The 13,217-nt window shown below is 40.3% G+C and overlaps 1 protein-coding gene and 1 long non-coding RNA gene across 8 annotated transcripts in view; one reads left to right on the top strand and one right to left on the bottom strand.

Annotated features, from left to right (window-relative positions):
• Positions 1–13,217, top strand: part of DIP2C (disco interacting protein 2 homolog C) — a 288,797-nt gene that overhangs the window by 247,564 nt on the left and 28,016 nt on the right. For all 7 annotated transcript variants that reach the window (XM_048952277.1, XM_048952275.1, XM_048952276.1 and 4 more), the window contains 2 exons: positions 1,221–1,389; positions 2,296–2,466. In XM_048952277.1, the coding sequence (XP_048808234.1) occupies positions 1,221–1,389; positions 2,296–2,466 (340 nt within the window). The remainder of the gene's footprint in view (positions 1–1,220; positions 1,390–2,295; positions 2,467–13,217) is intronic.
• Positions 2,481–13,213, bottom strand: LOC125696511 (uncharacterized). The gene is made up of 3 exons (XR_007378365.1): positions 9,669–13,213; positions 6,160–6,249; positions 2,481–4,614 (listed from the first exon to the last, which is right to left on the bottom strand). It is a non-coding gene; the product is annotated as an uncharacterized LOC125696511 (long non-coding RNA).

Below are 13,217 nucleotides of genomic sequence, written 5' to 3'. Positions count from 1 at the left end.
TTATTGTATGATTAATGAAATTATTTGAACTGTGGTTCATACATATTCTGTGGCATCTTCTGGTTCCTACTCCAGTAGACCTAAACAGTTTGGTTTATTACTTTTTACTGGGGAGGACTTGTGCACCTTTTATGCCTATATATGTTACGTGTAAAGACATCCAAGTTGCGCGCAGATCGTTCCAAACTGCACAACTTTTGAAAGCGCTCTGATCTTAGGTGTGGGAGTGGGAGGCACTCACTTGCCAAGGATGGAAATTGTGTGAGCATCACATGTTCAAAAACTGCATGATGTGTATCTTCTTCCTAATGTCAGATGTTACGGAGATGCTCCAATTCCTGAAAACACAGAACCACCTTGTGTCTTACCTCGGGCACTTGGATTAGAAAATGATGTCTTTACTTTAGCGAAGTGGCTTTTCAGTTTTTCAAGTGACAAATGAAATTCTCTCCTGCGCATCGTAAATCTCTAGGGCTTTACGGTCCTTTTTCAGAATTATTGTGATTTGGAGGTTTATCTGTGACTGTTCTGATCAGTGATCAGCTGATAGTTCAGTTGATATTCTGAAGTATCTACAAATCATGGATTAAGATGTGAAAGAGCCTGTAAAAGTGATTGTACATCAGCCTGTCTGAGATGAATGAACAAGCCGGGACCCATAGGAAATAAAGACATCAAACTGGGATTTTCTTTCCCTTGGGGACAATCTCGGGTATAACAGAAATTAGCTCTGACATAATTATTTCCTTCCAGGACCCTTGTAATTGCTTTTTTCTCAACACTGGTGCTCCCTGGGTATCCAATAAATAGAAGATATTTGGGTTTTAAAAGTTCATAAAACTTTCACAGTAGAAATTTAAAGCCCCAGGTATTATTAAACTGAGGACAGATTTACTCCTTTGAAAATGATTGCAATCCACTTGCTTGCCTCAGCAGGAGAGATGTTATTTCCATGTTAAGTAATCAAGTACTCTTTTAATCGAGGTGTCTTAAAATGGTAATTATTCAATCTCAATTATTTGTGGGCAACACGTATTTTTTGTTGATATCAAAATGCTGTTTATTAGCACCGTCAATAACCCAGCTATTTTGCTCTCCTTGGTACAGTTCTAACAGCAAGGTCCACTGGCATTTTGAGTTAAGTAGTATTTGTATGTAGCTTGTAAACATCTGCAAGCATGGGCACTTAGCACGTGTTAACAAATCTTGTATCTTTACAGCGTTTATTCAGGACACCAGTCTATTCTGATTCCTCCCTCAGAACTGGAGACCAATCCTGCTCTGTGGCTTCTTGCTGTGAGTCAATACAAAGTGAGAGACACTTTTTGTTCCTATTCGGTCATGGAACTCTGTACTAAGGGACTCGGTTCACAAACAGAATCACTGAAGGTGAGTGGTTTGGTCCTTCTGCACCGTCTGCAGTGCACACAGTGCTTGAGTCTTCTCTGCCAATAGTGGCTGTGCTAAACATATGCATTGAGGAGGAAATGGTTGAAGGGCAAGGGCAGCATCCACAGAAACGATTATTATTCCTTGCCAAAGGCTGTGTATTAATGTTAGTCCTTCTGCTTCAGATCACAGGACTTTTAAACATCAAGGAAAAGCTTTTATTTACCTACGCTTTCTGATCTGTGTTGCAGTCTGTGTTAACAGGCATATGTTGGAAAACAGAGGTGCAAAAGTCCATGATAACTGGGGATTAATACATTGTATATTGGTTATTGTGTATTATGAATTCCACGATTACACAAGGTACTTATTTGGCCATGGCTCTTACAGTTAAATAATTGCATACATAGAAGTACTATATGGAGAATGAGGATGTATCTTCTGGGTTTTTTTTTCAAGCCAAAATGAAAAACCGGGTAGATAGTTATGCTCCTGAAATCATCTAGAATTTCCAGTGTGTTACTGAAATAATTAGATCCTGGGTACTGACATTTACGTTATCTCCAGCCCTTACCATCCTCACTTAATCATTTCCTAATCAATTTCTCCAAGGCTAGGAAACACTTCCACTTTGCTGTTATTAAATGGCATTCTGAATTAATACTGCAAAATAGCCTTGCCTCTCTACAGAAGGATGTCCAAGTCTTCCTAAATGCTCATATTGAAATGCCAAGCATGTATGTCCACTCATCTACAGCTACTAGACTGTCATCTGGCCATCCAGCTCCAAGAAAAGATTGAAATTATACCGGCACTTCTACCTCTTTTCCTCTCTAAAGTACTGCTGACCTTTTTCTCTAAATCTGCCCACCTGGGGCCTTTGTTAACATTTTATCTTCTTTTTAGGCAAGAGGTCTGGACCTTTCACGTGTACGGACATGTGTAGTAGTGGCTGAAGAACGACCTCGGATAGCCCTTACTCAGTCATTTTCAAAATTATTTAAAGACCTTGGCCTCCATCCACGGGCAGTCAGCACATCGCTCGGCTGTAGAGTTAACCTGGCCATATGTTTGCAGGTAAGATTTTTCACTCCTTAAGCTCAAATTAATAGTTGTTTAGAGAAAGAGGTTCTCGCTAAGAAACATTCATTGGATTCTCTTTGGCTGCTTCTTTGTAGACATATTAAGAATATGCATTTAGTACATAATGTTCTTCTTCCATATCTAGGTAGTAACTTTCGTTGCTTTGATAGGGAACTGTATTCATCCCTTTTATGTTGCATTCATAGCATTTTTCCTGCCCATTAATAGCATAATTCAGAAAAATGCATGCTAGTGGCAGAGTATGTACTCTTTACTCCAGAAGTAGTATTTAGTCATATAATGTAAAATCCTGTTTGCAAGTGCTTACTTTTAATATATTACAAAATTGATTTCTTCTGTTCAGAAAATAACTCCAATTCTTACTGTTAACTGTATACATATTTTTTGCATGCAATTTAGTGCTTACAATGAAAAATAACTTTGCAGCATCTTTCATTCTGCTTTGTTTACTAATCAAAAGAAAGTAAACATGGATAATACAGGATTTAACTTGCAATCTCCAGGAATCTTTATCAAATTGTGATTCTAAGGACAGATGGAGCACTGCAACTATCTGATCTGAATCTTTTAATAGCTTCTAGCTTTTCAGCCAGTGATAGCTACATTAAGCTAATAGCTTTTGTCTGAACTATAGCTTGTCATTTTATCTTTCAGGACTCCAAGTGATGACAGTAAACTTGCCTTTTTATAATGTGTCCTATTTTGAATTATTTCTGCCTTATTTCTAATGTAAATTTACACGGCCTTATGGTTCACCAATTTTTATTTTATTACATTTTTCTGATCTAGAATAAAGAATTTCATTTCTATCTTGACTTTACTACACAGTTTAGTTTTTGATATATAGATGAACAACCTTAAGACTTTCTTCCTGATCTCTCTCATTTTTATGAATCCTGATCTCTTCCTGTCCTTCCAACTCTGGTATCAGAACTTTACATACTTCTCCCATAATAATGCCATAGGTGTCTCACTCTGATACAACATAATTACCAATTTATAATATTTTAAAGTCATACAGGAGAAATCTTCTGCACTGGCTGGGAAGTTCCATATCCGTTTAGTCATCTGCTATGTCTCTCCCTTCTTCAAGGTCACTGTCTCCCCAGTATATCTGGCCTCTGCTCCCTGTGGTGTGTCCCGTGTTTTACATCTGGCAGTTATCCTTGGTTTACACTAAGGAATTTCTTAAGCATGTCACATACATAATTACTTTGATCTGGAAGATAGAACCAGATCTTCCCAGTGACACTACAGATAAGACAATTGTGATTCTTTCCCTGATCGTCATCCATTATTTTATCCAGAAAAATGTGACAAATGCAGGGGATGGGTTCAGCACACACCAATATTTCTCTGTGTTATGTGGGCCTAAACTCTTGCCCTGCTCAACATTGTTGTTAAGTCTATCAGAAAACGAATGCAGGAGATAGGCCACCTCTCCAATACTGCTTTCTCTCTGACTGTCAGCACCATCTCCCTTTGGCCCAGGGCAACTTTAATTATTATTATCAAACAGATGACAAGGCAAAATTGAACAGAGTTGGAAGTCCTTCTGTGTCCCAGAGGTAGAATTCTGTAGTTTGAAATTCTGTAATTGCTGCTGTAAGTATTCTCAAAGAATAAACATTCATGAAAATCTCCTGTTGTCTAAAAGTAACAACTTGATCCTTCAGAACAGAGGATCTTTTCTCAAACAAACAATAACACCACCACCACCACCTTAAGAAATAATAGTCTAGAGAGAAAAATAGATCCTTTAGGTCAGAAACTTGAATGAACTCAAGCAGTGGTCTTCCATATATTTCAGTCGTGAGTTTAGAATAAAGACACACTCTTGTATTTTTAAATTCTCTTCTACTTAATGTTTCTTTTCAAGGATACAGGCATTTTTTATTTCTTTCCCTGTATTTAGACTGCTGTTCAGTGACAAGGCTGAGAGGACATCTCAAAAAACATCTAGGAAATCTTCTGACCTGAGACAGCACAATTCAGAATGAACCAGTACAGGCCAGTTAGCAAGTGCAGGTTGGTGTCTTTTTCCAGTCAGCAATCCAAGCAAATTGAAACATCCTCATTATGGGAGGAGCATAATGGGTAGCAAGGCTGACTCTTGCTTTCCTTTGAACGCAAAAGGAAAACAAAGAAAAATGAGCTAGTTACTTGATAAAGATTGCTTTCTAATTCATTCCTGTCTCTTTCGCCATTTTGAAATGCCAGCTGGGTGTCTTTACAGAGGAGACAAAAGGAGGAAATTATAGTTGGCTACATCCATGGCCAACTGCTCTGACTTCTCTAACAGATCAGGATGGGGTACACCAGTTCCCCTGAGCAGCAGTGATGGATCTGCTTTTGAAAAGTACCATGAATTCTGGCTGACTTCTGGTCCATGTGGATCATAGAGTCATTAAGTTTTGAAAAGAACACTAAAATCATCTAGTCCAACCATAAATGAAGAAAACAAAAGACAGGTTAACATCAAAAGTTTGCTTGCCACTAATGAAATTCTCCTGTTTAGACTTGCAGGAGTCTCTAATCTGTTCATAAATGGTGGCACCTTCACGTAGGAGATAAGTCATTTGCTCAGGACAAATAATAAAAAAAAAAAAAAAAAAAAAAAAAAAAAAAAAAAAACAGGAAGATGATGCTAAGCCAGATTCAATGCCCAGGCTTTCAAGTAAGCCTTGCTGGAAAAAATGCTGTACTGGGTTTGCCTGGGATGGAATTAACTTTTTCATACCAATCCTTATGATTCTGTGCTTTATATCTGTAACTGAAACAGCACTGATAACACACCAGCAGTCTCAGTATTGCAGGACAGTGGCACACAGCATTCTCACTCTGCCTGTCTGCTCTACCCAGCAAGTAGGCTGGGGGAGTGCAGGAAGCTGGGAGAAGGCACGGCTAGGGCACTCCAAAGGGATGCTCCTAGTAAGGAGGATGGGGAGATGTACTGCAACAAACTGTAAAATTGGATAACTCTCTGAAGGAATATTATTGACAATACTGTGAATTTCAGACCAGCACACAATGTGTAAGGTGATTAACAGCTTGGATGATCATACAGCTTAGTGGCAGCCTTCATTTAGTTGTTCTGATATATTACATTTTAGTCCTTTGGACAAACTAAAACCATATACTATCTAAAAAATGGTGTGGTTGGGAAAAAAAAAAAAAAAAAAAAAAGTCACTTCAGAAAGTCTATATTTGGTAACATTACCCTTCCAAGTAAATGCTTCAAAAACCATTCAGAGTTAAGGGTACTTTAGCAAGTTCTAAAGGGATGTGAAATATAGCTGAAGATGTTAGTTATAAGCATTACTGTAAAACATGTCATCTTGATAGAGAACATAAAGATACAGAATGGCATCCTTTGAAGCATCAGGTGGAGACACTGCCAAAGACAATGCTGAATTAGCATGAAAGCTCTTTCTAAATGGTCTGGAAGATTATGGCTAGTGATTTTCCAGAATAGCTTGTGGGCTCTTTTGTTTTCTGGGCTGAGGAACAGAATGTATTTTAATCCGTGATCAACAGTGTTCCTTAAATTAAGATTGTCTCTGCTGTGTTCCAGAAATGGATCTGGATTTCTGTATTCTTCACATTCACATTGCATAAAAATGTGGGGAAAAAAAAACAAAAGATAGTTGAGTCAATAGCACCTACTTTTGCATGTTTTCTTCCAAGTCATATAATCCATGAGATCAGCCAGTGTTTCCATCCTTCACAGCAGTAAGTTATCCATCCTATTCTATGCTGTATAATCAAAGAATATTAGGCTGTTATAATCACAAAATAAACAAAAGAGTTAGGCAAAGTGGACAATGATAACAAAAGAGAATAAATGGAAGGCTTACCCTTATGCTGGACTCACCCACAAAACACCAATAGAGGCGATCTCCAAAAGAGATCCTTCTGCCCTGGTAGCCAGCTCTTAAATAGGTCTAGGAGGGGTGGAGCCTGGCTCCACTCCTTCCAGCAGCACAGGTGAATTGCCTTCACCTGTGCTCCTCTGGCTGACTCATGGCTCTCCTCAGGTGATCAATCAGAGGTTCAGGCCATGACTCAGCAGTTCCCATACACTCCACCCCTTCATGGCGTGAACCAATGATCAGGTTAACAAAAGGGTAAGCTTTCCCTAATACAGAGATCCGTTATATCGCGACACTTATACAATTTTTATCGCGACGTGTGTTGGTACAATTCAAGATGAGTGATGATCAGTGGATGTCTATATTCTTCTATGGGCCAGTGCTCGATGATGTGACTGGAGGCATGAGGTCCTGAGGTGCAGGTCCGTTGTATGTTCCATCAGTCCCATGCAGACCATCCGGTGGTCCTGAAGGCTCACAGACTCACAGGGAGTAATACAGATGTTTCAGAGGTACCATGAGGGGAAGGTCTGCTCTCCAGGCCAAGATACAGGCCGTACTTCTACCCTGGGTCAACACTTCCCCTTGTACTGGGGCACGTCCTGGCCGCCTGTACCACACCTTCTGGCCGGATGTCTGTGGCTGCTTAACGATATCAGGCACCAAAGGAGGTGTCCTAATCTGCCACAGGGACATGATGGGGCTCCCTTTATCGTTAAAGATCGGAGTGTTGACCACAATATCAGTAGGCCGTGTACCTATTACTGGAGGGACTACTGAGCCTCCCACCTCCAACAGTCTCCCCCAAGGTGCAAATAGGCCATGCCACTTGGGTCCTACCTGCATCTTCCAGGGCCACTTTATTTTACGGGCACCCGGATCTAAATTCTCAGGGGCAGGGAGCAGAAGATTATTTTCATTACCAATCTGGGGTCTTACCTGATGATCATTCAGGTCCCGCAGGGTTTCATACAGTCTTTTCATCCACCCCTGCAGGGACTGGGAGTCTGTCTTCAGGGCAGCCTTAAGAATACTGTTATAACATTCGATGAGGCCTGCCCCCGTTGGATTACATAGCAGGTGGAATCACCATTCAATGTTATTTTCTTCTGCCCAGCGCTGTATCGTTGCACCAGTAAAATGAGTCCCTTGGTCGCTCTCGATGACTTGAGGTGTCCCATAGGCAAATAGGCCCATGTTTTGCATGGCCTCTTAATATTGCCTGCACCACCTTGATAATGATACATCTCTGTCTAAGTCTGAACTCTCCCACGGTTGTCTGGAGAGCCAGACCCCATAGAATATCTATGCCCAGGATGTATTCTTGGACTGGGGCAATAGATACCTTGTACTCCCAGGGTGGGAGACACCCAACCCCCAATTTTAACCATGGGTGACAGGAATAGTCTGTTCCCCAAAACCACCAATCATCACTCTGTCCCCATCAAATTTCATCGGATCTCCGTATATAATTGATGTTTCTGCTCCAGTGTCCACTAATGCCATAACTCTCTAAATATTTTTTTCGGGACCAATAAATCGTTAATTCTACATAGAGCCTCCGGTCCCGTCTGGAGGCCCTACAGGAACTAACATCCCTTGTCACACCATCAATTGAGCTACGGCCAATTCTTTTGCTTCTGGTGGCTCAGGCATTGTGGCCCGAGACACCTGAGGCAGCTTTTTTTTTTTTTTTTTTTTTTTTCTTACCCCCCCTGTTTGGAACAATGAAGTCTTCTAGGTTCCATGTTGTTGTTGGTACTTTCTCTATAACCCTCACCCTTGATTTCTTAGGGTAGTTCTGGAATTTTTGATTGTCCTTCTCCTCTGGAGAAGGACGTGGTTGGGCTGGCGGTCAATCTTAGCAAATTGGACCCCAGCCCAAATTAAATCATTAAACATTTGTTTTCAGGAGACCCTTATAGGTCCCGATTAAGGAGCTCAAGTAGCCAGCATTTTTATTTTACTTACTGGCAGGACCTCTGCTTCTTCCAACATCCGAACGTTGCGCCTAGTCCACAGGCATTCTGTTTCTCCCAAGTCGGCCACTAACTGAGCAGCCTGCTGGACTACAGTTTCTGAGGCCACCGGGAATTTAATATAGAGACTAGGGTACCATAGAGATGGGAGGGAGCTTGCTGTAAAATGAAATCTCTCATTCCTGCTGAAAATTTAACCATATCAGGGCCATCAAATGTGTCTTCCTAGATAGCCTCTCTTACACCCACTTCACAGATATAAATCTGGAGGTCCTCCATGGAGGACCACATGCCTATATGTAAAGGTATGTCCGACTTATTCGGCCATACCATACGGCAGGCTGCCATTAGCCATTCTATTATAGAATGGTTTTCATCAAGGTATTGATTACCTGCATATAACCTCTATCTGAGAGCAGGATGGACAGTCAGGGTGGCCAACTTGGCTATTTCTGGGCCATTCACCAAGACACTTTCTGCCCCAGAATCCCACAGTCTTAACAACCAAGCTGGCACACTTTTTCTAGGCTTCTGCCAAAATCGCTGTTCTAAATCCATCAATACGATTGCCGTGTAGGGCTGGGCCGTTACATGTAAATGAGTCTGGGCAGGGGGCCACTGATCAGGTGGCACCCCTGCTGGTCAGTCCTGCACTTTTTCTTCTTCTTCCCCATCCTGGGTTATGACAGGATGGACTTCCAGTGGATTGGTCAGAATTGGATATTCAAGATCTGATTTGGATTTTTTATTTTCCTGATCAACGAAGTCTGTTGATTCAGGAGTCTGGTCATCATTTATTGAAATGTTATGAACTTAGCCTATGGGAAGATGTAGAATTGGCTTCTTCCCTGTTCATACACCAAGCTTTTGCTTGAGTTTTTCCATACAGTCTTTCAAAAGTTGATTTTCATTTTCTAAAGTATTATTTCTTATTTCCGCATGATTTAAGGCACTTAATAGCGGCCACGTCACCATGGAGGCAGCCGGTTGTCTTTCTTTAGTGATGAGCACATGCTTGCTAAAATCCTGAAAGTAATCTGCCATGCGATATGAGGAGATACTGCCCATAATGTGCAAGGGACCCCATTTTTCAATGATAATTGCTAGCTCATAATAGGGTGATCCCACAAATCCTGGGAATCTGCCCTGGAATCATTTTCTCTAGAAGAGTATTGTGCTCCCCCTTGACCTATTTATAGAAATTCCAAAGAAAAGACATGATGTAAATTGTAGTATATTTGGCCTCCTCGCCAAGTGTACAATCAAAGAATATTAGGCTGTTATAATCACAAAATAAACAAGAGAGAATAAATGGAAGGCTTACCCTTGGTTGGACTCATCCACAAAACACCAGTAGAAGCAATCTCCAGAAGCGATCCTTCCCCACTGGTAGCCAGCTCCTAAATAGGTCTAGGAGAGGTGCAGCCAGGCTCCACCCCTTTTGGCAGCACAGGTGAATTGCCTTCACCTGTGCTCCTCTGGCTGACTCATGGCTCGCCTCAGGTGACCAATCATAGGTTCAGGCCGTGACTCAGCAGTTCCCATACATGTGCTCATTAGTAAACTTCTATCTACTCTTGTACACATATCTCTATGTTCACCTGTGGCACTTTAGTGGCAAAAAATCTATCTGGTATTTCTTCTCCACGGACTGCCTCTAAGGCAACTTGGATTTGATCTTTGCCTTCGATACCTTCTTCACTTAAATTCCTTTTTTTTTTTTCTTCTTTTTTTTTAGGGAGATGTGAGATCAATTAAGACTCAGGTGTTTCAAGGGGAAAGTATACTGATTTCTCTGAAATGCTTTCACTGTTTTCCACCCCTTTGAGAAGAAGAAATGCGTGTGTGTATAAAACTTCATAGCAGAATTTGACCTTTTATTAAAGGGTATTTTGAAAAGGAAATCATTATCATAATCTCTTTAGTACAAAAGAGCCTTAGCCTACCAAATGAATCATAATTTCAGGATTAGGATCACTGGCAGACTAGTGCAGTATCATTTGTATTCATTTCCGCTCAAATCTAGAGCAAATTTGCAATGTTTCTTTTGATGTAATCACTTTGGACTAGATTTTTAGAGATATGCTTTTGAAAATAAATAATTTTCTCCATCTTTAGGAATTAAATACCACTAATATCTGACTTTTCATAGATGTATGGTCACCAATAACTGTCCACGTATTTCTAAGATGAAAAGATTTTATCCAGCATATTTTAATTCTCATTAACTGGCATCTCTGCATTTCTAAGAGAGAGAAAAATAGATATGAAAAGTAACTGCTTTCTTACAACAGCACAGATGGTTCTCTAGGATTTTAGCTAATTTCCATTTAACACTTGAAATAAATAGAATTTTTTTTCAACCTCCTACTTAATTTCAGTTAAGGAAGAATTTTGTTCAATTTTCCTCAGTTGTCTCTAAAATGTACTAACTAATCTGCACACGCTAGGGCAGGGGAGCAAGATTCATTTTGCTTCATTTAAGTCACCTTTAAGTTAGGCACCAATTAAGTTATCTCATCTACCCATCTATAGTCAGTGGAGACAAAAAAATGGATCCAAAGGGAATTTCCTTCAGTATCTTACATGCTCATCTTGGAATGAGATTCATCACCATCAGGGGACACTTCCTGCCTTACAAGTCACACTTTCTTCTATGATGGCTGAAATGCCATGAAATGAATCCCTCACCATCTAGCAAAGGCAATATTGTTAGTAAATGTAGGGGTTAAAGGCGATGTTACTTTTTACTTAGCGACAGATCACGCTTTCGGGAGAGTCATCCACGTTAAGGTGGTAGGGGATTGCTTTGAGGAGCGATACAGGAGAGCACACACTTTATCAGACATATGATTCACACCTAGCAATGTGGCACAGCTCTGGGTGAGTTCTCTCCAATTCAGTTTTCCCACCTTTCTTATGAGTCATGCTATGATTTTCTTTTCACAGCTCCAGCTGCTGTGCTTCTCTACTTGCAATTGTTACATATACATCAAAAGATTTATTTCTGAGCATCACTGGAGCAGGAGTAGACTCAGAAGTATAAACACTGATGCCACAACCCTAGGCAGCAAAACAAAACAATACAGTTATTTTTAAACTCTTGGGACTTCTGCTTGCCTGGTTGATGGCTTTTAGCTCTGGAGAGGGAAGCAGGGGAGAGCACACAGATGGGTCTTTGCACGGTGGAAATGGGATATAGGCTGAGTACTGGCACATGGTCATCCCTCCTGCTAACTTGGCCTGGCAGTCCTTGGTGCAGTTCCAATCTGCAGTATTTTCCCAGAGAATAAATGCTTGGCACGCGTGCCTGGCACTTGGATGAGACAGGGATGGTTCCCTGGTGACACAGTGTGTGCGAGCAAGGCATTTGTTTATTCCAAAGGATGTGATTGGTGATGTAGGAGGTTTCAGACAGAAAATGGTTTCTAGTCTGTTTCATTTCTCTGAATGCTACCTCTCATGTCCTAAGTATCAGATACCACAGTGGTGATGTTGTGGTTTTCCTGTTAGCAGCATGACAGATGCTCTCACTAAGTAATTGTGCACTGACAAATGGAGTCAGTCACTCATGCTTTGGATTCTGCTTCCTTAAAATGATGCTGAGACTTCAGGTTGATTGCTGTTTTTTAATGCCTTAGTTAAAAGCCATATGAAGCTCTGACACAAAGTCCTCTCTGGACCTACAGTGTAGTCATAAGCAGTGAATTATATGACTGATAAACTTCAGCAGTTCTCCTGCTTTGTTGCAGTTACATTGCAGTCTTGAATCTAGATTATTAATAATATTTCTATTTCGGGGTAGCAATGTAAAAAGCAGATCCATTCTATTTTTTAAAATGCTTCATCTTCCCCCACATTTAAAATACACCTATTTTTACATGCTGCTGTGGCAAATTCATGTAGTCTGTAACTTTGTGGGAATCAGGAAGTCTGATGAAAGGGATGTGGGATGGCAGTGCTCTGAGAACTGTTCATTTTCTCAGGCTGTAGGGCAAGTCCCACAGTAAACGTCTGCATTTAGGTATTCCATGTCACAGGAGCACTGTAGAAGTCATCACTGTGTGTTGCGTCTTCATTGCATTATCGACTGTGGTGGTGAACAGATGGGTTTCTATTGGTTTTTAATTTTACTGTTTTATGTAAGTATTACACTGTGTATAGTGGCAAATAGACTTAAGAATGAAGACTTACTGAACTATGAAGGTGCTCCATTCAGCTATTATCTTGGAGTAATTAGCTTATGACAGAAGCCTAGATTTTATTTCACTCTAGGAGCAGGCTAATCTGTGTGAAACAAGGCGTAAGTATCATCCTCTTTCTTTGTTGTACACTAATTTTTTTTTCCTCCCAAAGAGAGCTTTCTTATGGTTTCCACAGGACATCACGTACAAACTTCTAGTAATGACATGACAGACCCGGAATACCTGTCTCAATGAACGTACATAATGATAGCAAGGCCGCAATGTTTACCGACTTCTTCACAAAAATAAAAGAAAGAAAGAAAAAAAAAAAAAGGAAAGAAAGAATAAGAAATAAATCAGTATGCTAGACACGTGTTTTCCACTAACAACATTGTCTGTAGTGTCCTAAAACCATTGAAGTCTGTTTGTCCAAGGTTAGCAGTCTACAGCTGTCTCTTCTGTTGCTCTACTAAAATGTTGACACCTCATTTTTTACTTTTTTTAACCTTTAATGGTATAATGATTAATTTGTAAGATTCCTGTATTTGACATTGTTTTTCTTTTTATTTTACTCCCTGCTTTTTGCATTCTCTTCTTTTTTTTTTTCCTCCCACCCTTCATTCCCATTTTTTACTATTATTTTCGTCTTGTGTTACCTTCTTTCCTTCTCTCCCTCATCCCTGCTATTC

This window comes from Lagopus muta, chromosome 7 (assembly GCF_023343835.1).
Source record: "Lagopus muta isolate bLagMut1 chromosome 7, bLagMut1 primary, whole genome shotgun sequence".
Lineage (NCBI taxonomy): Eukaryota > Metazoa > Chordata > Aves > Galliformes > Phasianidae > Lagopus > Lagopus muta.
This window is presented reverse-complemented; position numbering and strand designations above follow the sequence as displayed.